Raw genomic sequence first — 27,149 nt, 5'->3', positions numbered from 1 at the left:
CACTTTAGGGGGCCAAGGTGGGCGGATCAGGAGGTCAGGAGTTCGAGACCAGCCTGGCCAATATGGTGAAACCTTGTCTTTACTAAAAATACAAAAATTAGCCAGGCGTGGTGGTGTGTGCCTGTAGTCCCAGTTACTCAGGAAGCTGAGGCAGAATTGCTTGAACCTGGGAGGCAGAGGTTGCAGGGAGCCAAGATAGCACCATTGCATTCCAGCCTAGGTGAGAAAGCAAGACTCCATCTCAAAAAAAAAAAAAAAAAAAAAAAAAAAAATCGAGATCCCTGGGCTTAGAGGTCAAGGAGCAGGTGCACGGGAGTCAGAGGGATGCTGGAGATGGTATTAGGGGGGATGGTTCTTCCACATGAGAAAGTCCAGGGTCTGCAGGGGAGGCTGCCGCCATGGCGGGGTAAGCAAGGTCACGGGCCTTTTGGCAGCACTTAAAGCTTGTGGGTAAATGGCGATTTAACTAGAAGTCACGAGTCATAACATAGACTAAAGGCCTGTGCGAGCCGTCCCCATCTGGCTCAGCAGCCAGAAGGAACTACTTTGCCTCTGGCTGTCTCTGTCCCAGTCTCTCTGGCCTCTTTAGGTCCCAGATGTGCTGTTTCCTCTTGCCTTCACACGACAGTGCCATTGCCCAGAATGCTCATCCCTGCATGGTCCCCGAACTCCCCTCATCTTTCACTTCTCTGCTTAAAGGTCACTGTCTCAGGGAAATCTTCCCCAAACCCAACCTAGCTCAGAACTCCCTGTCACGCATTCTCCTAGCTCCAGTACTTCTCCTCTGAAGCATAGATATTGTAGTTAAGTAACCAGGGAGGCCTGGCGCGGTGTCTCACACCTGTAATCCCAGCACTTCGGGAGGCCAAGGTGGGTGGACCACTTGAGGTGAGGAGTTTGAGAACAGCCTGACCAACATGGAGAAACCCTGTCTCCACTAAAAATACAAAAATTAGCCGGGAGTTGTGGCAGGCGCCTGTAATCCCAGCTACTCGGAAGGCTGAGGCAGGAGAATCACTTGTACCTGGGAGGTGGAGGTTACAGTGAGCCGAGATGGCGCCATTGCACTCCAGCCTGGACGACGGAGCGAGACTCTGTCTCAAAAAAAAAAAAAAGAAAAAAAAGGGAATGAATTAATGTTTTTTTTTTTTTTTGTTGTTGTTGTTGTTGTTGTTGTTCTACTGCTATACTATGCCTGGTACCTTGCAGGGACTCAAATCCAGATTGTGGAATGAATGAAGGAGCTTTAGAAGAAAGGTTGGGCTTCAGGAGTGGAAGCAGATGATGGAGGTGAGAAATGTTCGTGGAGTGATGCTAACTCCCTCCAGCCCAGCCTGGGGCTTTGGTCAAGCCTCAGGGAGTCCCTGATGAACATCCCATAAGCAGCACTAGGATGTGGTTCCTAGGACAGGGGCCCATGGCAGCATGACGTTCTTGCTGCCCAAGCCTCAGCTTCTGTGTTAAGAGTGTAGGTACCAGGCTCCAGAGACGTCATGTGGCTTGTCTGGTGAGGCCTGCGGTCGTGGCCCCACCGAGCCACAGGGGCAGATTGCTTGAGCAACCTTAAGGAGCAGTGGAAATGAACACGACTCGGTCACAACAGGTCACAGGTGGTCATGTGCGTCAGCCGCAACAGGGAAGAGCCTGTCCTGGCTAGCTCCTGTGAGCGTCTGTCTGCAGGCAGTTAGTTTAGTTATTATGACCTCCATAAATGACTAAGTTTACTTTGTGGCCTTATCAAGCCTCACCCTTGAGTTTGGACTAAGTCAAGTTTTGATGTTTACCTTGGAACACAGCCACAGCACAGTCATCCAATAAACATTTACTGATAGCCTTCGTGTCAGGTGCCTTTTGGGTGCAGAAGAGAGACTGGGTCCTCCCCCACAAGCTAACAGAATCATGGATAAGCACACTATACACTCTCTAAACACTACAGAGAAAACACACACTCATGCTTAGTAAAAGATTTATTTTCTTCTTTATGCTCAGAAACAAAGAAATGGCCTTGTCCCCAAAGGGTCTCCTCTTGAAGGAACGGGGGCAGAGACAGTGATAATGGGAGGTGTTGGTGTGAGGTTGAGAGTGGGAGTTTTGTCTCCCCCTTTCCCTCCTGTCACTCCTCTTTTCACTGTCCCCTTCCAGAAAATTTAGGTATGAACACAGCTTGCCACCCACTGCGGGGTTGGAGAAGCAGAGCTGCAATCAAAAAATTAATGCCCACATTCAGCAAGAGAGGGTCCAGTGCGTATCTTGGGGGGACGGGGGAGAGAGTGTGAAGGGATTGGTTGAAGAAGCTTCCAGGTGAGGGGAAGGGAAGAGGGGCTGGGACAATCCCCCACTGACAGTGGGGATCTTGATCCTGCCCTCACCTCTCCCAACCCCATCCCCTCCCTTCTTCCCGCCCCGCTTCCTAGCAGAGTTGATCATCATAGTCGTCATCCTTCATCCCCTTCAGCCGAAGCCGGGCAAAGTCCTCAAACACAATGTCATCATCTGTGGCATAGCTTGGTGGTGGGAAAGAGGGTTGTGAGGTGAGGGCTTCTGACTCTTGTCCCAGCCTCACACTCCCTGCCCTCCCGAAAGCTAGGCCTCTGGGACAGAGGCGTTCGAACAGCAGTGGGACCAGAGGTATTTACAGGAAGGGACAAAGAAAAGGCAGCAAGAGGCAGCCTCACAAGGCTAAGGCATCTTGATTTGATGCTACAATCCCCTTCTCCCCCCAGAAAGCAAGGAAGAGGTATGAGGGCAGATTTGAATGTTACAGGAATCTTTGTCCCGAGAGGGTCAAGTAGGGGAATGAGTTTCTTACTTGGTATCAAATTCAATGAGGTTGGTGTCTACAGGGACGTCTGTCTCCGGAGCGGCTGGGGGGACGGGAAGAGGGGGTGTGGGGGTGAGTGCTGGAAGGGCCGGTTTTCCTCCACTGGCCCTGCTTCAGGCCCTCCCTCTGAGGGCTTGGGGTGGGTAGTGTGCTCACCTGACTGGGGTCTGGGGAGGGGGATGTGGTCGTGGGGCTTGGGGTGCATAAGAACAAAAGGCAGCTCCACAGAGACATCCCTGGGGAAGGGGAGAGGCATCGTGAAGAGGACGATGACACGGGACTAGGGAGAGCCAGTGTGACCCCCACCCAGGCTCCCCCGTGACACTCACCCGCCTCGAGACACCACCAGCTTCACCTTGACCCTGTAGGACACCAGGATTCCCAGCACCTCCTTGTTGGCGCCCTCCTTCACACTGCAATTGAGGGTGGTGGAGTCAGACCAGGGCCTATCACCCTGTCACCTGGCCCACCGTGGGGTTCCCATGGGGACTCTGGGAAGGACCACAAACTCGCACAGGCCCCCAGGGCCCCAGCAGCCCAGGCCGTGCGGTTATGGTACAGTGCGCACTGCACTCCCTGCTCAGGGCCTCCTGTAGCTCCTCTCCAGTAAAAGCTGACGGTCCTTCTCCGCTAACAGCCCTGCACCGTCTGGCTCTCCATTAGCCCGTGACCTCACCTCCTCCTCCTCTCCTGATACTTAGTTCTTCTCGCTAAGTTGCCCTCTGGGCCTGCTGTGTGCGCTGTGCAGTGAGAACCCCGAACAAAGGCACCGGGAGAGGTGAAATCCAGCCCTTTGTGAAGCTGGGGACCTCCAGGGCTGCTCCTGCCTGAGGGCACGATGGCACCTCCCCATTCCTCCAACACCCCAGGTTGCCCCACCTCTGAGTCTTTGTTTTCTCTCTGCCCAGAACCCTCCTTTCCTGCTCACCCACCTTGCTTACTTCCGCTGGGTCCTTACTCCGAATTCACCTTCGCACCTCACTGCCCCCCATCCCTCCCTTCTCTGCCTGGCTTTTTCTCCTTCATACTTGTCACTAAACCTGCCGTACAGTGACCACTGATCGGATTTGTCTATCCTCCCTCCCCTAGGATGTAAGAGTTCTTTTTGTCTCTTCTGTTCACTGATACATCCCTGGCACCTAGGATAGAGCCTGGCACACAGTTAGCACTGAACCGACGTCTGGCCCCTGGCCTGCAGGGGACCCACCCCAGCCCCACCCTCACATGGTGCTGGAAGCCAGGTTGGTGTCCTCGTGCTTGAGTTTCCCATCCAGGGCGAGACCCCGCTTCTCCCGGTTGTCGCTGAGCAGCGGGGTTATGGTGTACACCTTACAGAACGTGGAGCTGGGAGATACCTGGTCACTGGGGGTGGGGACAAGAGAATAAGACGCTTAGGGGCGCTGGGCTGGGCAAGGGGCGGCCTATCACCTCCAAGCAGCATCTCCCCCTCACTAGTCCCTTGTTTCTTTGGGCACAGGTCACAAGGGAGTAGGTTTTGGCTCAACGTGCTCAAGAAAATTAACAGCCCGGAGCCTGGCTGTGGAGGGAATACCCTTTTAAGTGAAGATGGTGGCCGGTCGCGGTGGCTCACGCCTGTAATCCCAGCACTTTGAGAGGCTGCGATGGGTGGGTCACTTGAGGTCAGGGGTTCGCGACTAGCCTGGCCAACATGGTGAAACCTCGTCTCTATTAAAAATAAGCCAGGTATGGTGGCGCATGCCTGTAGTCCCAGCTACTTGGGAGGCTGAGGCAGGAGAATCGCTTGAACCCGGGAGGTGGAGGTTGCAGTGAGCAGAGGTTGCCCCATTGCACTCCAGGCTGAGCAACAAGAGCAAAACTCCATCTCAAAAAAAAAAAAAAAGGTGGAGATGGCTCAGGAAGAATTCTTTCTCCACCTCACATTCTCCTGATCCTGCTCTTCTCCCTAGATTGGAACATGGGTCTCTCCCGATACTCACTCTTGTTCGAGTTGAGCCACAGGACACTTGTACTGGGCGGTGCTGAAGAGGCAGATGTCGGCGTACTGTCTCACTGTGGGGTGGGATGGGGTCAGGCAGCTCTGGATGGAGCACAAGCCGCCACCACACCACAACTCCAGACCCCGTGGCGCGGCCCCCCCACGCTCCCCACTGAAGCGGTAAACACCGAGGCTCCCCGTATCATTCTGGAACAACCTAAATTCTTTGAGCCCTGGTGGGTCTCCCGCACTGGGAAGTGGCCTGGGCTGAGATCACACCAGGAGCCACCTGTGCAGTAACGCCCTCCCCGAAGACCCCCTTCCAAACCCCACCTCCTACCAGAGACTTTGATCTTCTTGACGGTCTTGGTGGAGTTGTTGGTGACGTGGACATTTACATTGAGGGGCTCCCCATGGTAGTACAGCTTTTGGGGGGAGGGGGTCATATGAATTGGATCTGGTTTTCACTGTTCCCATCATCAGTGTGTCCCCAAACACAGACACATTGTTCTGGCCCCCTCCCCTCAAACCCAAGCCCAGGGCAACTCTCCACACCCAGCCAAGGCAACCTCCTTTACAAATGTCATCTTGACGTGTGGCTTCGCCCCTCCCCCAGGGTCTAAACTGCACCGTGGCATCCGTGTCACCCTCTCACACCCCACCTCCTTGTCCAGGGAAGCCTCGAGGTGCAGGGACCGGTCAGACATGAGGAAGTGGCGTGTGGTTTCGGCTGAAGGCTGGGGGCCGGGTTTCTCTGGGGCAAACTGTACCTTTCGGATCACCAGCCGCACAGAGTTCCTGGGATGGGGGTATGGGCAGGAGGGGTCATTCCTCAGACACCCCAACCCCTACTCCTCCCCCGCATGGGGCCTGGGCTCCTGGAAGCGGGGAGGAAAGCCTCCTCTTACACCACAGAGGAGGTCGCTTCCCTTACCTTTTGTGGCTTTTCTCTTCTAGGGATTTAGCACAGAAGGCTCGAATCTCAAAGTCTACGCCGCAGGCCTCGGGAAGGGGAGAAAAGGCGACATCTTACCGGAGGCTCCCGCCACCATCACTCCCCTTTCTTCCTCCCCCTTCCCTCCTCTCGGGCAGGGACTCTTGCCTCATTGTGGTCTCACAACCCTGGGGACTAAGTCTTCTTCCTCTCCAAAGCCCAGAACCTGGCAGAGGCTTGGTCATGGTAGTGCAAGGGGAGCCCCCATCCCCAGATCCATGCGGGTCCAGAGAGCAGGAGGCAGTGTCACGTGTGCACAATGACCACCATATACACCCCACTTCCACGAGGGACACTGGCCTACCCTCGGCCCCACCCTGGCATCTTGACAGTTCACCCTCTGGCTCAGCTGTGCCTCCAGGCTCCTGCTGGTCCCTGTCCTGCCCTAGGAGCCCTCAGAGCTGTTCCTCCCATACCTTCCCTGTGTCCTCTGGGCCTGGCTGCAGTGTGACGGAGCATGGAAGATTCTGGGGTATCTGTGGCGGAGGAAAGAGAAGACTTCAGTTCTTCCAGAAAGCCCCCAGATCTTCCTCCAAATCTCAACCTAAGAGGCTGGAGAGGCTGGGTGTGGTGGCTCACGCCTGTAATCCCAACACTCTGGAAGGCCGAGGTGAGCGGATCACCTGAGGTCAGGGGTTCCAGACCAGCCTGACCAATGTGGCAAAACCCCATCACTACTAAAAATACAAAATTAGTTGTGTGTGGTGGTGCATGCTTGTAATCCTAGCTACTCAGGAGGCTGAGGCATGAGAATCACTTGAACCTGGGAGGCGGAGGTTGCAGTGAACCAAGATTGTGCCACTGCACTCCAGCCTGGGTGACAGAGCGAGACTTTGTCTCAACAACAACAACAACAAAAAAGAGGCTGGAGAAAGGACTCCTGGGGATGAGAAAGGAAGAAGGAAGGGGCCCCAGAGAGGAGGCAGATAATCAAGGGCTTCCTGAATGCGCTGGGACCCTGAAGGGAAGTGGATCTAGGGTCCCCGCGTCACTGTTTCTTCCAGATCTGCCCATAGCAGGTGCCTTACCCCCACCCCAGACGCAGTCCCAGCCCCAGCCCCCTGGCCCTCAGAGGGCAGGGGCATCCTCACTGTGAAGAAGAAGGGGTGGGCATGCTGGCCCAGCTTCCTCAGCAGCCGGTCCTGCAGGCGGGTGGGGGGCCGGGGCGGGTTGGGCACTGGGGGGAAGGCCTGGTAGGTGGCGATGAACAGGTCTTTACGGAAGGACAAGCCCAGCACATCCAGGTCTTCACGGCCATAGCGGAAGGCGCAGGTGAGGGTCACAAACACTGGCAAGGGAGGGTAAGATGAGTGGTCAGGCGCCCCACTTCCCCAGTCCCCCAGCACCTAGCAGCCGCTGCTCCTCCCTCAGCAGCATAAGACTTGCCTGAACCCTACTCCTGGCTTCCACCTCCAGCCTCCATCTCTCTGGGGCGCCCTTCCAAGGCCAGCCCATTTCACTTCCCTAGCCCCCACTTTCCCTGGGCCCCCTGGACTTGGGGCCAGTACCTTTGCGATCCTTCAGGTAGTCAGGGTCCACAAGCACCACGCCATCTAGGAGGGGGACACACCAGCTCACTTCCTGCAAGGGCCGCTCCCCCCTTTCCTGGGCCCGGGAACTTCTTCCCCTCTTGGGGAACGAGCTGTCCCTTTCTGGGAAAACTTACCTACAGGGTCCACTTTGTCCAGGTGATCTACGAAGTCCCTTTTGCCCAAGTACACGGTGAGCTGAGGATGTCAAGGGGTCATAGGGGAGATTGGGGAGGATGGTGACAGGGCATTGGAGCCCTCAAAACTGGCTGCCCTGCCCAGGGATCTCCAGGCTGGGCTATCAGGAAGGAGTTTTTCCAGGCTTCCTCCCAATAGTGTTGGAAAGTGAGGGTGGTGGCGTTTCTCAGACTAGTGGACCTTTAGGCTTTTGAACTGCTCCCTTATCTCTGCACACCTCTGCCCACCAGCCTGGTGTGTGTGTGTGTGTGTGTCCTCAGCCAACCAGTCAGGTGTGTGTGTGAACATGTATGTGCATGTGTGTCCGTGTGTGTGTGTCCTCGGGGAGGACTCAGCCCAACCAGCGAGGTGTGTTTGTGTGTGTCCGTGTGTGTGTTTGCATCCTCAGGGAGGACTCAGCCCAACCAGCCAGGTGTGTGTGTGTGTGTGTGTGTGTGTGTGTGTGTGTGTGTGTATCCTCGGGGAGAACTCAGCCCAACCAGCCAGCTAGAGAGCAGCTGCCACCCTCACTAGGTCCCCTCAAGGGGCTCTAGGATAAATAGGCCATAGCCCGGGGGCTGTTAACCTTTCCCAGCCCCACGCACCTTGGGTTGGCTCCTAGGAGGGCTACAGGCACATGGCTTGCTTTTGGCCTCCTCCTCTGTGGTCTTGCTTGGGGACCCAAGCCTGCCCCACCCAGCCCTGTGGCTGGCTCAGGCTGAGCAGCCTCTGCGGCAAGGGGCTTCAGGAGGGAAGGAAGTCGGCGCTTAGCTGTCACAGGAAGTGGGGAGCTAGGGGTTGGGGATCATCTTTGGGTAGGTTGGGGATCGTCTAGGGGAAGGCTGGGCTTTGTTGGGGCCCAGGGAGGGTCAAAAGGGTAAGTGCTGTGGAGACTCACCTTGCAGTTAGGGCTCGACTTCTTGAAGACCCTAACAAAACAGAAAGGGAAACCCCACTGCCTCCCTCAGACTCAGCAGGGACCCCACACCAGGACCCTCTCCCTCCCAGGCCTGAGAAGCAGTGCTCACCCAGGCCTCCTGCCTGAGGCTTCGGGGCTTTGCCCAGCTCTGCCCCTTTCCCCTTCTTCCTGGAAGGTCCTTCCTATTTCTAATGTGGTAGCAAGGGGAAATGCCCCTCATCTTGTCCACCGTCCTTCGTCCCCTTCCGTCCCTAGTAATGGCCACTGGTTGGCCTAGGAACCACCCAGGCTCTTCCCAGAGGACCCGAATGGGCAGGTAGCCGCAGTGTCTGGATAAGACCTAACCATCTTTCCATCTGGTCTCCAGCTCTGACAGCTGGAGCATATAGGAGAGCAATGACCCCGGCCTTTGGCCCTCAGATAGTTTCTACCACAGGCCCTACTCAAGTTCGACTCTACTCACCTCCAACCGTCCCCAACTCCGACCTCAACAGCTTAAAAGCCTATTGGTTTTTAAGGCCCAGCCTTTAGGAAGCTGACCCAGCCCAGACCCTGGTCACTCCTTGTTTTGGGTTCCTGTCACACCTTGTTTATGTTTTACTTGTGGTGTGGTAGCACACAAGGACAGTTAGCTCCCTCCCTCCTCAGACTGTGAGCCTCAGAGGCCTTATTAATTCAGGCATCTCCAGCACGATGCCAGCCATGTCGTGAAGATGATAATGCTGCTAACATTTCAGAGTGACTCCTCCATGCCCAGCACTGCTCCAAGTGTTTCAAATGTGTCATCTCTTGTAATACTCTGTTTTTTGAGATGGAGTCTCACTCTGTTGCCCAGGCTGGAATGCAGTGGTGCAATCTCAGCTCACTGCAACCTCCGCCTCCCGGGTTTAAGTGATTCTCCTGCTTCAGCCTCCCGAGTAGCTGGGGAATTACAGGCGTGAGCCACCACGCCCGGCTATGTTTTGTATTTTTTTTTTTTTGGAGATGGAGTCTCACTCTATCACCAAGGCTGGAGTAGAGTGGCACGCTGTCAGCTCACTGCAACCTCCACCTCCTGGGTTCAAGCGATTCTCATGCCTCAGCCTCCTGAGTAGCTGGGATTAGAGGTGCCCGCCATCATGCCTGGCTAATTTTTTTTTTTTGAGACGGAGTCTCACTCTGTCGCCCAGGCTAGAGTGCAGTGGTACGATCTCGGCTCACTGCGAACTCTGCCTGCCGGGTTCACGCCATTCTCCTGCCTCAGCCTCCCGAGTAGCTGGGACTACAGGCATCTGCCACCATGCCTGGCTAATTTTTTGTATTTTTAGTAGAGACGGGGTTTCACCGTGTTAGTCAGGATGGTCTCAATCTCCTGACCTTGTGATCCACCTGTCTCAGCCTCCCAAAGTGCTGGGATTACAGGCGTGAGCCACTGCGCCCGGCTGCTAATTTTTATATTTTTTAGTACAGATGGGGTTTCCCCATATTGGCCAAGCTGATCTCAAACTCCTGACCTCAAGTGATCTGCCCGCCTCAGCCTCCCAAAGGGCTGGGATTACAGGCTTGAGCCACTGTGTCTGGCCTGTATTTTGTATTTTTTTAGTAGAGACAAGGTTTCCCCATGTTAGCCAGGCTGATCTCCAACTCCTGACCTCAGGTGATCCACCCGCCTCAGCCTCCCAAAGTGCTGGGATTACAGGCGTGAGCCACCGTGCCCGGCCTTAGGTTGCAGTGAGCTGAGATTGAGCCACTGCACTCCAGCCTGGGTGACAGAGCAAGACTCTGTCTCAAAAAAAAAAAAAAATAAATAAATAAATAAAATAAAAAAATAAAATAAAACCACCCAGTGCTGGAGGTCCTAATATCTCTATTTTACAGGTGAGGAAACTGAGGCAGAGAGAGGTCAAGTGTTTTAAGGTCACAGAGAGAGTAAATGGTGGGAATTAATAGAAACCAAGGCAGTCTGGCTCTGAGTCCATCCTCTCAATCAATATTACATTATCGGTCTCTGCAGTCGGCATAAATAGTTTGTTGAATTGAAGGTTATTTGCTTTCCAGTTGCTGAAACAATTTAAGCCTGGACTCCACCCATTGCTAGGAGGGTAAGGAAGTGTTTGGCAACCCCAGTGATCTGGCCAATTGTGGGCCTGTTCTTTGAAGCACCACCTTACTCCTTCCAATCCACTCTGCCTCAGCAGTGATCCCTGGAAAGGATCCTCAGATAGATAGCAGAATGTGAAATCCTGCCAACTAGCCCATCCCTCCTCCAACTCCACCACCCCATTCCCAGAGGACCCCAATGGGCAGGTTACCACAGTGTCTGGGTAAGACCTAACCATCTTTCCATCTGGTCTCCAGCTCTGACAGCTGGAGCACACAGGAGAGCAATGACCCTGGCCTTTGGCCCTACGTGGTTTCTACCACAGGCCCAGTTTCCGCTACAACTTCACTTGCTCCTTCTTCCCAGAAAGCCAAGCTGTCCAAAGGTTGTAAGGCAAAGGGTATGGAGGCCCCCAGGTATTCCTAACCAATAAGAGCATACGCATCAATATGGTGCCGCTAGAATAAACACCCTATCTTTCATCCCAACTTGGGGGCTGAGTGCCGTGGCATCATCCAGGCTCTCCCTCCCCTTTGCTTCTGGTTTTCCTCTTTGTCCCAGGGTGTCCTCCCATTAGGAGCCCTGGCACAGGGCTGTGACAGCCACAATCAGTGGGCCAACTGGAGTGTGGTTCTGGGGCAATTGCCCTGGAGCAGCTGCAAGGCACCTGCCCTTTGGATCCTAACCCAGCCACCTCCTGCCAGGCTGGGGAGGAGCAGCGTGCATATACTAGGCTGGCCAAGGAGGCAGAGTGTGGGGATGACCAGGGAGGTGCCCAGTGTGAGCAGGGGTAGCTGAAGCAGATGTCCTTTCATACTTCCTGCTATTCGCTCCATTTCCTGTGGCCCAGAATTTGATGGGGGTGAGGGAAATTGTGCCAAGTTAGCAGTCCCCTTTGGTCCATCTGTCCCACTCCCTGAACCACATGACGGAAATCAGGGGCCTCCCACAAGTCAGCAACTTCCCCTTTCTCTGGGATGTTTAAACCCTGATCCAGGACACCGATCATCTCTCTGATGATCTCTTTCTGATGCTCATCTACTTGATGCTCAGAAACCCGGGTTCTCATACTCTATAGGTTGGAAGTGGGGTTGATATGATGTTTTGCAGAGCAAGCCAGAGCTCAGGACCAATTCCCTATTCCTGATACCCTCTGGGTTGAGGCCTACAGCCCCAACCTTTTCGTCTTTTGCTCCTGCTCCCCTGGGACTCAGGCATTCACCCCTTGCCCCTTGGGGGTGTTGAGTCACAACAGGAAGTGGATTTTGCTAGAGACCAAAAAAGAGAACTCGGGGTATCAGTGGAAGGAAAGAGCCTCGATTGCACAGAAAACATCCGGGGAGTGGACGCGCGCCCAGGGTGAATACTGCCTCCCCCACTCCCAGGGAGAGGGATACGATCTAGTTTCAGGGAGGGTCGCCACACACTCGGCTCCCCCAAGATGAAGCTGTTGCTCCTGGCAACCCAAAGGAAGGTAGAAGTTTGGGTGAGGAACCACCCGGCCCTCGGGACAGGTGTGGGCAGCGCGACTACCTGGGGGATATTGGACAGGAGGCTTTCCATTGGCTTGGCGCGAGTCTGGAGTGGATCCCCCCCTCCCTCCATCCAGCCTCCCCGTATACGACCCCTCGGGGCCAGCCACCTGCTCCTCCTTCCTCCGTCCCCGCATCGCAGGCTGCACGGGAGAGCCCAGTAGTCTGGCCCCACATCCCTGCGAGAACCCCGACACTGGTTTTTCTGATCCCCCTCAGGCCTCGCTTTCTGCAGGGGCCCGGGCATTCCCCCCCACCCTCATTATCCTCGAGGACCTGCGCGTGCGGCCCCGGATGGCTGTCCCTAGGGACCCAGGCGTCCGGCCCCCAGATTCTCTCCGCTGCGCCCTCGTCTGGGACCGTCCCAGCCCCCGCCCCGAGCCGCCGCCCATGCCCCGCCGCGTGGCCCCACCTCCCTTACCTGGTCCCGGGTTTCTCCCCCATGGTGCGCGCGCCCGCCGCCCGCTCGGTTCGCGGCTCGCTCGCAGCCTCCTCGCCCGCTGCCAAGATCCCTGCTCCTCCCCGCGCCAATGCGCACGCGCGCCCTCCGCGCTCTCGCCTCTTCCCCCTCCCTCCCGGCCCCGCTCTGGTCTGGGGGAACCGGGGCCCGATGCGTCAGCCAGATCGCGCGCGCCGCGGCGCTGCCCGCCCTCTCCTAGCAGACACGCGGGGCCATTGGCTCCGCCCCCATCCCTTCGCGCTCCGTCCCAGCCTGGTAGCCCTCCCCCGCGCGCGGGACCCGCTCCCGCTCCTCCCGCCCGTCTCCCCGCCCCGCCGCAACCCCTTGAAACCGATTGGACCCCCCTAAAGCAAGGCGCCCGCCTTCCAGGGGATCTAAGTCTTTCGATTGGCCCTCGGCATCCAGAACCTGCAGAGGTCTCCTCCCTTTTGTTTGCTTTCTCAGTGGCGGTGGGGGCGACCGGGCTGTTGGGGGCGGTGGAATGAGCTGAAGCGCCGTCTGGGAAGGAGGATGGTGGGGGAGAACACGTGGGTGAGCGGTTCAATTGCGTGATGCTTGCTTCAGTGCGCGCCGCTCACCTGCTCCACTCGGAGCGTGCCGCCTTCTGTGGCCAGCCCTCCCGCTTCTTCACTGCAGCGTGTCAGCTCCTCCTGGTGTCTGCATTTGATCTTCGCAGGGTTCCCTTTTCCAATGTCTCTGACTATCCATCTCCTTCACCCACCCATCCCAGCTAATATCCACTCACTCACCCGCTCCCATCCATCGGTCCATCTGTCGACCCATCCATCCGTGCCTATGTTATGCTATTCACTATGCCAATCGATGGGGACACATATGAATTACCATGGCCCCTGCCTTCCCAGAATAGTTGAGGAGACACATACACAGGTATTACCCAGGAATGCTATTACAGAGGTCTGAGTCAGAAGACACAGCCGCTAACAGCGCTTGGCCCGGGCGGGGGTGGAGGGAGTGCAGGCCGTCCAGAGTGGGGAACAGATGAGGACAGTCTTTCTGAAGGATGTGCAGAAGTTTTTTTTCTTTTCTTGTTTTTTTTTTTTTTTTGAGACAGAGTCTCACTCTGTCGCCGAGGCTGGAGTGCAGTGGTGAGAGGTGACAGTGTGCTGGCAGCCCTCACAGCCCTCGCTCGTTCTGGCGCCTCCTCGGCCTTGGCTCCCACTCTGGCCGCGTTTGAGGAGCCCTTCAGCCCACCGCTGCACTGTGGGAGCTCCTTTCTGGGCTGGCCAAGGCCTGAGCCAGTTCCCTCAGCTTGCAGGGAGGTGTGGAGGGAGAGGCACAGGTGGGAACCGGAGCTGCGCGCGGTGCTTGCGGGCCAGCGCGAGTTCCGGGTGGGCGTGGGCTCGGCGGGCCCCGCCTACCCCGGGCAGTGAGGGGCTTAGCACCCGGGCCAGCAGCTGCTGTGTTCAATTTCTCGCCGGGCCTTAGCTGCCTTCCTGCCGGGCAGGGCTCGAGACCTGCAGCCCACCATGCCTGAGCCTCCTCCGCTCTCCGTGGGCTCCTGTGTGGCCCAAGCCTCCTCGAGGAGCGCTGCCCCCTGCTCCACCGCACCCAGTCCCATCGACCACCCAAGGGCTGAGGAGTGCGGGTGCACAGAGCAGGACTGGCAGGCAGCTCCACCTGCGGCCCCTGTGCGGGATCCACTGGGTGAAGCCAGATGGCCTCCTGAGTCTGGTGGGTACTTGGAGAACCTTTCTGTCTAGCTAAGGGATTGTAAAAACACCAATCGGCCGTCTGTATCTAGGTCAAGGTTTGTAAACACACCAATCAGCACCCTGTGTCTAGCTCAGGGTTTGTGAATGCACCCATTGACACTCTGTATCTAGCTACTCTGGTGGGGACTCCGAGAACCTTTGTGTCTATACTCTTGTATCTAGCTAATCTAGTGGGGACTGGAGAACTTTTGTGTCTAGCTCAGGGATTGTAAATGCACCAATCAGCACCCTGCCAAAATAGACCAATCAGCAGGACGTGGGTGTGGCCAGATAAGCAAATAAAAGCAGGCTGCCTGAACCAACAGCGGCAACCTGCTCATATCCCCTTCCACAATGTGGAAACTTTGTACTTTTGCTTTTTGCAATAAATCTTGCTGCTGCTCACTCTTTGGGTCCACACTGCCTTTATGAGCTGTAACACTCACTGTGAAGGTCTGTAGGTTCACTCCTGAAGCCAGCGAGACCACAAACCCACCAGGAGGAACAAACAACTCCAGACCCGAGGCCTTAAGAGCTATAACACTGTGAAGGTCTGCAGCTTCACTCCTGAACCAGCGAGACCACGAACCCACCAGAAGGAAGAAACTCCGAACACATCTGAACATCAGAAGGAAAAAACTCCGGACACGCCGCTTTTAAGAGCTGTAACACTCGCTGCAAGGGTCCACGGCTTCAGTCTTAAAGTCAGTGAGACCAAAAACCCCACCAATTCCAGACACAGTGGTGCTGTGTCAGCTCACTGCAACTTCCATCTCCTGGGTTCAAGCAGTTCTCCTGCCTCAGCCTCCTGGGTAGCTGGGACTAACAGGCGTCCACTACCATGCCTGGCTAGTTTATATATATATATTTTTAGTAGAGATGGGGTTTCACTCTGTTGGCCATGCTGGTCTTGAACTCCTGACCTCAGATGATCTGCCTGCTTGGGCCTCCCAAAGTGCTGGGATTACAGGCGTGAGCCACTGCGCCCGGCCTCTTTTTTTTTCTTTTTTTTGAGATGGAGTCTCACTCTGTCACCTTGGCTGGAGTGCAGTGGCGTGATCTCGGCTCACTGCAACCTCCGCCTCCTGGGTTCAAGCAATTCTCTGCCTCAGCCTCGCGAGTAGCTGGGATTACAGGAGCCTGCAATGCCTGGCTACTTTTTGTATTTTTAATAGAGACCGGGTTTCACCATGTTGGCCAAGCTGGTCTCGAACGCCTGACCTTGTGTTCCACCTGCCTCAGCCTCCCAAAGTGCTGGGATTACAGGCGTGAGCCACTGCGCCCAGCCGGGCAGAAGTTGAGAAAGGGCATTTCAAAGAGAAAGACAAGGCACACCCTGTTGCGTAGTGTTGGTGGGGAAGCCTGGAACAGGCTGTGGAGGATCTTGTATAGCAGATGGAGTGAGATTGAGGGCCCCACAGAAGGACATGTGGAACCAGTAGTGGTTTTTAAAGCAGAGGGGGTTGGGTGCGGTGGCTCACGCCTGTAATCCCAGTACTTTGGGAGGCCGAGGTGGGGGCAGATCACCTGAGGTCAGGAGTTCGAGACCAGTCTGGCCGACATGGTGAAATTTAGCCTATAATCCCAGCTACTCGTGAGGTTGAGGCAGGAGAATCGCTTGAACCTGGGAGACGGAGGTTGCAGTGAGCTGAGATCGCACCGTTACACTCCAGCCTGAGTGACAATAGTGAAACTTCGTCTCAAAAACAAACGGGCCAGGCGTGGTGGCTCATGCCTGTAATCTCAGCACTTTGGGAGGCTGAGGCGGGCAGATCATGAGGTCAGGAGATCGAGACCATCCTGGCTAACATGATGAAACCCTGTCTCTACTAAAAAAATACTAAATTAGCCGGGCATGGTGGCAGGCGCCTGTAGTCCCAGCTACTTGGGAGGCTGAGGCAGGAGAATGGCCTGAACCCAGGAGGCAGAGCTTGCAGTGAGCCAAGATCGTGCCACTGCACTCCAGCCTGGGTGACAGTGCGAAACTCCGTCTTGAGGGGGAAAAAAAAGAAAAAAACAAAAAACCTCCAAAAAACCAAAAATGAGCCAAGTATAGTGGCTAGTGCCTAGAGTCCCACATGCTAGGGAGGCTGAGGTGGGAGGATCGCTTGAACTGGGAGGTCAAGGCTGCAGTGAGCTGTGATCATGCCACTGCACTCCAGCCTGGGGAAATATTTTTTCAGCACCTTTTATGTGCCAGGCACCATTCTAGGTGATGAGAATAGCATAGTGTAGGAGACAAGAGCCCTTTCATGGAGTTTGTATTTTAGACAAGAGATAGTTAATAAATAAGAAAGCAAATAAATTCCTGGTAATGACATGAATTATAAGCAGGCAAATGTGATGGAGGCTGATGGGGGTTGGAATGGGAGCTACCAAAAAAGAAGTCCTCTCAGGATGGCAAGATGTGTCAGTTACACAGAATCAAATGACAGTTTCTCCAGCAGAATCAGCAACATGCGCAAAGGTTCGGATGTGAGAATGGGCTTTGCTGGAGAATAGAAAGAAGGCTAGTGTGGCTCAAGAATAGGAAGAGAGAAGGAAAGTGGTACTTGTGGTATGTGTTGAGGTCAGGGAGGTGGGTATGAGTCAGATTGGGTGGATTCTTGTAGGCCTCTGAATGGGATTTCATTCTCATCACATTTGGAAGCCACAGAGGGGTTGAAGCTAGGAGTGACAAGAACTAGTTTACATTTGAAAAGACCACTTTGGTTGCTGCGTGAAGGGACTACAGGGTGCCAAGACGGAAGCAGAGAGCAATGAAGGCTTTGTAAGAGACTAGGTGAGAGCGAATGGTAATTTGGACCGGAGCGGCAGTGGAGATGGAGAAAAATTAACGCTATTGGGTTAATGTATTTTGGAGGCAGAATGCCAGGACTTGAAGGATGGGATAGGAGGCAATAAGAGGAAAAATGGGCCAGGCAGGGTGGCTCACACCTGTAATCCCAGGACTTTGGGAGGCTGAGGCCGGCAGATCACTTGAGGTCAGGAGTTTGAGACCAGCCTGGCCAACATGGTGAAGCCCCGTCTCTACTAAAAATACAAAAATTAGCTGGGCATGGTGGCAGGTGCCTGTACTTCCAGCTACCTGGGAGGCTGAGGCAGGAGAATCACTTGAACTTGGGAGGCGGAGGTTGCTGTGAGCCGAGATCGTGCCATTGCACTCTAGCCTGGGAGACAGAGAGAGACTCCTCAAAAAAAAAAAAAGGAAAAATGATGACTCTTGGATTTGAAGCTAACAATCACAAAAGTACACAAACGTAGAGGTATTAGCGTGTTCACTACAGTGTATGCATTAGCAAAAAGCTGGAGCAGCCTTTAGGTATTAATTCAGCAATAGAATTATTAACTCATGGTGCACCCATTTCATTCATACCACAGTTTAAAAAACAGCATAAAGAAGGCCATGAGTGAAGAAAGCCCCACGCAGACCCCAATCTTGTAAAATATTCATTTATGTGCTTGTGCATAGACTAATATTAGGAAAGTATACCCGTTACTGGGGCAGGGCTTTGCGGGGAGGGGCAGTTTTTACTTTATGCCCTTCTATACTGTTTGAATTGGCTTTTGCAAGGCGCACATCTTGTATCATTTCTGAAGTTGCAAACGTAGTTAAAAATGTCTGTGATTTCAAGTTACCTAGAGTTCTTGATTCCTTCTCTTTCCCTGCCGCCGCCGAGTTGCGCAGAGGCGGAGACTTGGGTACGTTCAAGATTCAGCTTCACCCGTAACCCACCGCCATGGCCGAGGAAGGCATTGCTGCTGGAGGTGTAATGGACGTTAATACTGCTTTACAAGAGGTGCTGAAGACCGCCATCATCCACCATGACCTAGCACGTGGAATTCACGAAGCTGCCAAAGCCTTAGACAAACGCCAAGCCCATCTTTGTGTGCTTGCATCCAACTGTGATGAGCCTACTATGTATGTCAAGTTGGTGGAGGCCCTTTGTGCTGAACACCAAATCAACCCAATTAAGGTTGATGACGAGAAACTAGGAGAATGGGTAGGGCTCTGTAAAATTGACAGAGAGGGGAAACCCCGTAAAGTGGTTGGTTGCAGTTGTGTAGTAGTTAAGGACTATGGCAAGGAGTCTCAGGCCAAGGATGTCTTCGAAGAGTACTTCAAATGCAAGAAATGAAGAAATAAATCTTTGGCGCGCGCGCGCGCACACACACACACACACACACACACACACACACACACACAAGTTATTGATTCCTGGGCCGGGCGCGGTGGCTCATGCCTGTAATCCCAGCACTTTGGGAGGCCGAGGCAGGCGGATCACCTGAGGTCAGGAGTTCAAGACCAGCCTGGCCAACATGGTGAAACCCCATCTCTACAAAAATACAAAAAAATTAGCCGGGCGTGGTGGCGCGCGACAGTAATCTCAGCTACTCGGGAGGCTGAGGCAGGGAAATCGCTTGAACCCGGGAGGTGGAGGTTGCGGTGAGCCGAGATCGCGCCACTGCACTCCAGCCTGGGCCACAGAGCGAGACTCCGTCTCAAAAAAAAAAAAAAAATAAAAAAGATACTGATTCCTACAGCGAAGATGTACCGAGACTCCGTCCGCTAAATGGAAATCGTTCCGACTTTGGCGCCTTTTGTCCGGACCACGTGTACCTTAAACATCACAGGACCGCCTCGGACACGCTCACAGGAAGCCTCATCCGCCATCACTCCGGGAACCGAGCACTGCCTCGGCGCCCAGGCTGCTCTCCCCGCGCATGCTCCTTCCCAGCCTGAGCCCGCGAGTCCAGCCTGCCTTCATCCAGTGCGCAGGACCGCAGCCCCCTCCCCACGCCCCCTCCCCAGTAGGCGGCCGTCGCGGTGTGTTTGCGTCATCGCGCCACGCCACCACTGAAGCCCAGGGGAAGATGGCGGCAGCCGTTCTGAGTGGGCCCTCTGCGGGCTCCGCGGCTGGGGTTCCTGGCGGGACCGGGGGTCTCTCGGCAGTGAGCTCGGGCCCGCGGCTCCGCCTGCTGCTGCTGGAGAGTGTTTCTGGTTTGCTGCAACCTCGAACGGGGTCTGCCGTTGCTCCGGTGCATCCCCCAAACCGCTCGGCCCCACATTTGCCCGGGCTCATGTGCCTATTGCGGCTGCATGGGTCGGTGGGCGGGGCCCAGGTGAGTCCGTGGCCCGCGTGCCCGCGGCCCTGTGGGAGGTTGGCGCGGCACCTGTGCGCCGGGATTACGGTGCAGTGCAAGTGCGATAGGGAGGTTGAGGGAAGGAGAGCTGCGGGCAGAAAGGGGATCCAAGTATCAGTCCGGACGGGATGCACGTATTTCTCCTTTATCGGCCATGGGAGTTTCTCCAGGGGAAAAATGGGCCTTATTTTTCTGTTGTTAGGCTATTGGTCGGCACACAGGAATCGATTAGGTTCCAGGCCCGGTCACTCACTCGTTGTATAATCTAAAAGCCTCTTTTTCCTCTGGCAGTATCTGTTTCGAGGATTGTTTCGACTGACTTAATGACGCATTCAACAATAAACATTTACTGAGCTCTTATTGAGGGTCAGCTACTGTACTAGGCGCTCCGGTTACAGACGTGGTGGCGGTACACAAAATGCTGCAAAACAAGATGAGAATTGAATATCAGGGGTCTCTAACCTTATCTGAAGACTGGCAGAGATTTTCCAAAGAAACTGGCGTTTAAGCTGAGACCCTAAAGATGAATAGGGGTTAGGTAGGGAAAAAATATGGGAGGGGCTGTTCAGTCAGAGGAGAGCTCATGTGGGAAGGCCCTGTGGTAGGAAGGAACTGGAAAGAAGGGCATCGTTCCTGGGGCTCAGATGTGGAGGGGAAGAGAGTGGGTACAGATGAGACTGGTGAGATGGGTAGGCAGTGGTGGGGTCATGCAGAGCGTTTTAGGCCGGGTTAGGAGCCTTTGGACTTCTATGAGAATGGAATCTAATAACCATTCAGTTCTGCAAGCTAGACACTCAAGTAATTCTAAACTCTTTTTCATACACCTCCATAAGCAATCTATCAAGTCCTGTTGATTTTATCCTTTGAGTAGTTTTCAGATCTGTCCACTCTTTTCCATCTTTCTCATTGCCCCCATTCTAGCTTGAACCCCCACCATCTTGTCCAGGTGAAGGCACTGATTCTAAGAAGGCGTATTTCTAGCCCGTAATAGCTGCTCCTTTAACAATCTCCTATCCTCCCTCCTCTCCCACTAAACCTCCCCCAAATTCTACCCATCCTTTAAGACCCATGTACACGAGATCTTCTGTGTCCACCCTTCATTCCCGGGACCTTCCCAGCTCTATGCTACCTTCCAGGAAGATGGTTGTCACAATCTGCTGGGTGGTTCAATAACCTTAGCCCCAGATTTATCGCAGATAACCCTATCTGTTTGTCTTTAACATTACTCTGCATAATTGAGGGTGACAAAACTATATCTGCTATCTTAGCCCAGTATCAGAGGCTGGAGCTGATTATGTATTTTCTCTTCTCTCTAAATTCCCCTCTTCTAATTTATGTGGTTTTCATCAGTCAGTTATATTACAGTGGGGTTTTTTTCTGTTTTCTTTATCTCACAATAGTCCGAGAATTATTATTATTATTATTTTTGAGACAAGGTCTTACTCTGGAGTGCAGTGGCGTGATCTTGGCTCAGTGCAACCTCCATTTCCCAGCCTCAAGGGATCCTCCCTCCTCAGCCTCCAGAGTAGCTGGGACCACAGGCACGCACCACCATGCCCGGCTAATTTTTGTATTTTTGGTAGAGACGGGGTTTTGCCATGTTGCCCAGGCTGGTCTCAAACTCCTGAGCTCAGGCGATTCACTTGCCTTGGCTTCCCAAAGTGCTGGGATTACAGGCACGCGCCACGGTGCCTAGCCCACCAGAAATTTTTTTTTATAAGTATTTGTGAAATGTTCCCTATCCTGCCTATAAATGTGTGATTTATTTCATCATCTCTTTCAGGACTTCCTCTCCTCCCTCAAAGTCAACTACATGAACTTAACGTCCTGCTTATTTTTCTTAAGTGTCTGAAGTCTAGTAGAATTTTGAGTAAAGAAGCTAAAAGCGATGTGGGAAACTAGGGCCGCCCTTTAATATTTCCTGTGCTACATTTTTAGATACATCCTACCTTGAATTTTTTTTCTACTTGTGTCCTTTGAATTGGATCCTCAATACATGGGATTATGTGGAGGGTTTCCTTTCCTTCCCCCAAAGGTTTCATTCAACAAACATTTATTGAGTATCTGTTATGTTTTAGGTACTGTCCCTCGTCTCTAGGTAGATAAATAAGACATGGTCCTTTCCCTCAGAGAATTTCTAGTCTAGTTAAGATGAGAAATGAAAGTCAGCGATAGACCTGGAGCTTGCAAGCAAGGGGGATCCACTGTTTGATCACCTACCTACCAACATGGCCTTTCTGCAGGTACTGCAAGCTCAGTAGTTCCAAAATGGAACGATCCTACCATAGTGCTCCATATCTAGCTTGGAGTATATTATAGCAACAATCTTCTAACGGGTCTCCTTGCCTTCAGTCTTGCCCTCTTTAATCCGTTCCCCACACAGTAGCTGGAGTGAGCTTTCTAAGGTAAAATTCTGATCCTGTTTGCAGCTTTTAAAAATCCTTCAGCCTCTGGGTGTTCTTTCCTCAGAGCCTTTGTACTTACTGTTCTCTTGGAATCCCTCCCTGTGCAGCGCCCCCACCCCGCCCCCAACTCTCATCCTCCTTCCCAGTCTTCTCAATTCTTTGCTTATTTGTCACTGCCTTTGGGATATATTTCTTGGCCACTTATGATTGACTGCTCTTTATCCTACTGTCTGTTTATTTATTTCACATATACTTACAACCTCTCTCCCCTACGCCCAACAAGTCTTTGATTTGTTCTTGTATGTAATTAATAAAACTTATGTAAAATTTCAGACATAAATAATATTTTCACCACCCCACCCTATGCTGCCCCCGTCACTCAAATTTAACAGTGAACGTTTGCCAATGTTATTTCATTCCTCCCATAGCTTGGCTTTTTTTTTTTTTTTAAGTGGAACTTTGCTTTTTCTTTCTTTCTTTTTCTTTTTCTTTTTTTTTTTTTTGAGATAGGGTCTTACTCTAACTCAGGCTGGAGTGCAGTGGCCAGATTATGGCTCACTGCAGCCTTGGCCTCAACCTCCCAGGTTCAAGTAATCCTCCCACCTCAGCCTCCCGGGTAGCTGGGACTACAGGTGTGCCACCACCCCTGGCTAATTTAAAAAATTTTTTTGTAGACATGAGGGCTCTATATGTTGTCCAGGCTGGTCTTGAACTCCTGAACTCAAGTGATCCTCCCGCCTTGGCCCCCCAAAATCCTGGGATTACAGAGGTGAACCACCGTGCTCAGCTTGATGGACCATTTTAAAGCAAATCCCAAATGTCATTTATCCTGTATATTCTTTTGAAGGACGGAGACAGCATCTTGTTCTGTTTTCTACGTACGCCTCAGCCTCCTGAGTAACTGGGATTACAGGCGCCTGCCACCATACCCCGCTAATTTTGTATTTTTAGTAGAGACGGAGTTTCACCATATTGGTCAGGCTGGTCTCGAACTTCCGACCTCAAGTGATCCTCCCCCCTCGACCTCCCAAAGTGCTGAGAATATAGGCGTGAGCCACCACACCCGGCCACTTTTTGTCATATTTTAGAGTGTACTCCTACTTAAATAAAAAAATCTTCTTGCCTCAGCCTCCCAAAATGTTGGGATTACAAGGATGAGCCACTGCACCTGGCCTCTCTTTTTGTTGGATCATTTTCATCAGCATACAGCTCAAAACTTCACCCTCGGCCAGGTGTGGTGGCTCACGCCTGTAATCCCAGCACTTTGGGAGGCCAAGGCGGGTGGATCACAAGGTCAGGAGTTCAAGACCAGCCTGGCCAAGATGGTGAAACCCCGTCTCTATTAAAAAATACAAAAATTAGCCGGGCGCAGTGGCAGGCATCTGTAATCCTGTAATCCCAGCTATTCAGGAGGCTGAGGCAGGAGAATCGCTTGAACTCAGGGGGCAGAGGTTGCAGTGAGCCGAGATTGCGCCTCTGCACTCTAGCCTGGGCGACAGAGTGAAACTCCTTCTCAAAAAAAAAAAAAAAAAAAAAAAAAAAAATCACCCTCTGAGGGCTGGGTGCAGTGACTCACATCTGTAATCCCAGCACTTTGGGAGGCTGAGATGGGTAGATCATTTGAGGCCAGGAGTTCGAGGCCAGCCTGACCAACATGGCAAAACTTCATCTTTACTAAAAATGCAAAAATTAGCTGGGCGTGGTGGTGCATGCCTGTAATCCCAGCTAATCAGGAGGCTGAGGCAGGAGAATTGCTTGAGCCTGGGAGGCAGACATTGCAGTGAGCCGAGATTGCGCCTGTGAACTCTGGCCTGGGCAACAGAGGGAGACTTTGTCTCAAAAAACAAACAAATCACCCTCTAGCTACTGCCTCATTTGCCATTTGTGTACTTCCTTTTATGGCAAAAACTCCTTAAAAGTGTTATCTGTACTTTTTGTCTCTCAATCTTCTTCTTTTAGCATTACTTTGAAATAACTGAAAATTTACAGAAAAGTTGGGACAATATTTGAAAGAATTTCAATATATACCCTTCTCCTAGATTCTCCATTTTTTTTTTTTTTTCTTTTTGAGACGGAGTCTCGCTTTGTCACCCAGGCTGGAGTGCAGTGGTGTGATTTTGGCTTACTGCAAGCTCTGCCTCCCGGGTTCACGTCATTCTCCTGCCTCAGCCTCCCAAAGTAGCTGGGACTACAGGTGCCCACCACCATGCCCGGCTATTTTTTTTGTATTTTTGGTGGAGATGGGGTTTCACCGTGTTAGCCAGGACGGTCTCGATCTCCTGACCTCGTGATCTGCCCGCCTCGGCCTCCCAAAGTGCTGGGATTACAGGCGTGAGCCACCGCGCCCAGCCTTTTTTTTTTTTTTTTTTTTTTTTTTTGAGAAGGAGTCTCAGCTCACTGCAACTTCTGCCTCCCGGATTCAAACGATTCTCCTGCCTCAGCCTCCCAAGTAGCTGGGATTACAGGCCTGCACCACACACCCGGCTAATTTTTATATTTTTAGTAGAGGCGGGATTATGCCATGTTGGCCAGGCTGGTCTTGAACTCTTGACCTCAAGTGATCCACCTGCCTTGGCCTCTCAAAGTGCTGGGATTACAGGCCTGAGCCACCGCACCTGGCTGGATTCTTCAGTTTTTAAATGCATATTTACGTTATTCTGATAATGACAGATCTCCTAAACGATCATTCTGAGAATAACATAAATGCACATTGAAAATTGGAGAATTCTGGGTGAAGAGGATACAGGAATTCTTTCAGATATTTTTTCTGGGTCCATTTAGGAGTAAGTTGCAGATATGATGTCCTTTTACTTTGACATATTTTAGTGTGTATTTTCTTAAAAACAAGGACATTCTCTTACATAACCATACTCTATCATCATGATCAGAGAATTAATATTGGTACAATAAATTATTTAACCTACAGATCTTTTTTAAGTTTTGCCATCAGTTCACCTAAAGGCATCCGTTATAACAACAACAACAACAACAAAATTTCTAGTCCGGGATTTAATGCAGGATCACACGTTGTATTTAGTTGTTTTTGTTGTTTGTTTTGCCTTTTTTTTTTTTTTTTTTTTTGAGAAAGAATCTCACTCTGTCGCCTAGGCTGGAGTGCAGTGGCCTCATCTTGGCTCACTGGAACCTCCGCCCCCTGGGTTTAAGTGATTCTCCTGCCTCAGCCTCCCAAGTTGCTGGGATTACAAGCGCCTGCTACCACGCCTGGCTAATTTTTTTTTTTTTTTTTTAGTAGCGATGGGGTTTCGCCATGTTGGCCAGGCTGGTCTCGAACTCCTGACCTCAGATGATCCACCCGCATTGTCCTCCCGAAGTGCTGGCGTGAGCCACCGCGCCCAGCTTGCTTTTAGTTATAATGTCTCTTTAGTCTTCTTTAATCTGAAATAGTTCTTCAGCCTTTGTCTTATGATCTTGATATTTTTAAAGAGTACAGGATAGTTATTTTGTAGGATGCCCCTCAGATTAGAATCTAATCGTGAGGAAACAGCAGACAAATTAAACTGGAGATTTGTGCGTTTTCAGCAAGAATACTGCAGAAGTCGTCCAGGTGCAGTGGCTCATGCCTGTTATCCCAGCATGAGATTCACAGGCTTAGTGGGAGGCCGAAGTGGGAGGATCACTGAGCGCAGGAGTTCAAGACTAGCTTGGGCAACATGGCAAGACCCCATCTCTACAAAAAAAAAAAAAAATCCCTGCAGAAATGATGTGTCATTCTTGGTGCATCATATCAGGAGCAAGTATTCTAGGTTAAGCAGGTCTCTGCCAGGTTTCTTCACTGTTATAAAGGTATGATTTTTTTTTTCATTTGTAATTAAATGTCTTGGGGGGAGATAATGTGAATGTCTTAGGTCTTGTCAACCTTTCACCCACTCATTTTAACATCTATGAAAGGTTCTTCCCTGAATGAATTATTACTATGATGTGTGTTCCATTGAACTCATTACATTCAGGCTTTTAGCCTAAATGCTGCCGAAACAACCCTTTGCTGGGTGAAATGGTAACTCTTGAAGATCACTGGTGTCCATCAAGACATTAAGTTCAAAGGTCAATTTGGGTCATCATATTTGACTTATCGGTACCATTTGATACAGTTAATTATACCTTCCTTTTAAAAAACTGTCTTCACTTGACTTCTGGGATATCTCTCCCCTGTCTTTTTGTTTTTGTTTGTTTATTTCACTGAGACAGGGTCTCGCTGTGTTGCCCAGGCTGGAGTGCAGTGGCGCGATCATAGCTCACTGCAGCCTTGATCTTCCAGGCTGAGGCAGTCCTCCCTCCTCAGCCTTCTGGGTAGCTGGGACCACAGGTGTGTGCCCCCACACCCAGCTAATTTGTTTGATTTTTAGTAGAAACAAGGTCTTGCTATATTGCTCAGGCTGGTCTTGAACTCTTGAGCTCAAGCAGTCTTCCCACTTTAGCCTCCTAAAGTACTGGGATTATAGGCGTGAGTCACCCTCCCAGCCCCTCTCCTCTCCTCTCCTCTCGATTCTCCTGTTACCACACTGGTTACTCCTTTCCAGTAAAGACTGATCCCTCCTCACCTCTGTGACCTCTGAAGGTTTGAGTGCCTACAACCCAGGCCTTGCACTGTTTCTCTTCTCTCTTTACTCTTATTCCCTTGGTGAACTGATCCAGTCTCAAGGCCAACAACTCCTGAGTTTACATCTCCAGCCAGAAGTTCTCATCACACTTGTCTATCCAGTGCCTATTTGGCATCTCCATTTTCATGTTAAATACACATCACAGATTGAACAGATCTGAAACTGAACTCCCGATTGTCACCCCAAAACCTGCTCCTCCTGCATTAGTTCCCTTCTCGGTGAGTGGCAGCTTCATCTTTCCAGTTGTTCAGCAAAAAACCTTGGCGTTATCTTGGACCCTTCTTTTTATTTTCCACCCATATCCAATTTGATGACACATCCCGTTGGCTCTACCTTCACAATACTTCCTGATTTTGACTGGTTTGTATCTCCACAGTTACCACATTCTTCAAGCTGCATCATCATTTGTCTGGAATGTTACAGTAACCTTCTACCTCATCTGCTTGCTTCTGCCTTCTCAACAAGACAACACAAATGCTGTTGATTAAAAAAAAACAAAAAACAAAAAGCAAACCAGAAGTCAGATATTGTCACTCCTCTATGCAATTTCTCTCTCCCCCTAGTGGCTTTTATCTTATTCGGGGTGAAAGTCGGTAATCACCTATATGGCTCTGCACAGTCTGGCCCCACTCCCTTAACCTTCATCATTGATTACTCCTCTCCACCTTGCTCACTTTTCTCCATCAACAGTTGTCTCCTTGTTGTTCTTTGGAAATACGAAGTATTCTCTCATCTCACAGTCTTCGCTCTTTTTATTTTTCTTTTTTGGGACAGGATCTTGCTTTGCCGTTCAGGCTGG

General features: G+C 52.1%; 3 protein-coding genes across 8 annotated transcripts in view; 2 read left to right on the top strand and 1 right to left on the bottom strand.

Moving 5' to 3' along the window:
- Window positions 1-1,952: 1,952 nt before the first annotated feature.
- ARRB2 (arrestin beta 2) lies at window positions 1,953-18,821 on the bottom strand. 6 transcript variants are annotated; one of them, XM_024234155.3, is made up of 15 exons: window positions 18,803-18,821; window positions 8,377-8,407; window positions 7,439-7,499; window positions 7,281-7,325; window positions 6,864-7,060; window positions 6,189-6,248; window positions 5,713-5,780; window positions 5,441-5,576; window positions 5,119-5,203; window positions 4,780-4,852; window positions 4,046-4,183; window positions 3,151-3,234; window positions 2,978-3,057; window positions 2,810-2,864; window positions 1,953-2,504 (listed from the first exon to the last, which is right to left on the bottom strand). In XM_024234155.3, the coding sequence occupies exons 8-15, from the start codon at window positions 5,483-5,485 to the stop codon at window positions 2,411-2,413; spliced, it is 654 nt and encodes a 217-aa protein (XP_024089923.1). In that variant the 5' UTR covers window positions 5,486-5,576; window positions 5,713-5,780; window positions 6,189-6,248; window positions 6,864-7,060; window positions 7,281-7,325; window positions 7,439-7,499; window positions 8,377-8,407; window positions 18,803-18,821; the 3' UTR covers window positions 1,953-2,410.
- On the top strand, window positions 17,846-18,335 carry LOC112129592 (small ribosomal subunit protein eS12-like). The gene has a single exon (XM_054536004.2). The coding sequence runs from the start codon at window positions 17,922-17,924 to the stop codon at window positions 18,318-18,320; it is 399 nt and encodes a 132-aa protein (XP_054391979.1). The 5' UTR covers window positions 17,846-17,921; the 3' UTR covers window positions 18,321-18,335.
- The window catches only part of PELP1 (proline, glutamate and leucine rich protein 1), a 33,533-nt gene continuing 25,024 nt past the window's right edge, over window positions 18,641-27,149 (top strand). Inside the window, exon 1 of the mRNA XM_024234620.3 lies at window positions 18,641-19,305. Coding sequence (XP_024090388.3) covers window positions 18,907-19,305 — 399 coding nt within the window. The 5' untranslated portion in view covers window positions 18,641-18,906. The remainder of the gene's footprint in view (window positions 19,306-27,149) is intronic.

Source organism: Pongo abelii, chromosome 19 (assembly GCF_028885655.2).
Source record: "Pongo abelii isolate AG06213 chromosome 19, NHGRI_mPonAbe1-v2.0_pri, whole genome shotgun sequence".
Classification (NCBI taxonomy): Eukaryota; Metazoa; Chordata; class Mammalia; order Primates; family Hominidae; genus Pongo; species Pongo abelii.
This window is presented reverse-complemented; position numbering and strand designations above follow the sequence as displayed.

Bases quoted from the DNA above. Each gene is read 5' to 3' on its own strand.
- ARRB2 (XM_054535123.2), bottom strand. From the start codon at position 12,453: ATGGGGGAGAAACCCGGGACCAG. The intron at 6,249-6,800 runs GTAAGGCACCTG...CCTCCGCCACAG, and splicing joins GGACTGCGTCTGGGGTGGGG to ATACCCCAGAATCTTCCATG. The intron at 5,781-6,188 runs GTATGGGAGGAA...CCCCTTCCCGAG, and splicing joins GCCCAGAGGACACAGGGAAG to GCCTGCGGCGTAGACTTTGA.
- LOC112129592 (XM_054536004.2), top strand. From the start codon at position 17,922: ATGGCCGAGGAAGGCATTGCTGCTGGAGGTGTAATGGACGTTAATACT.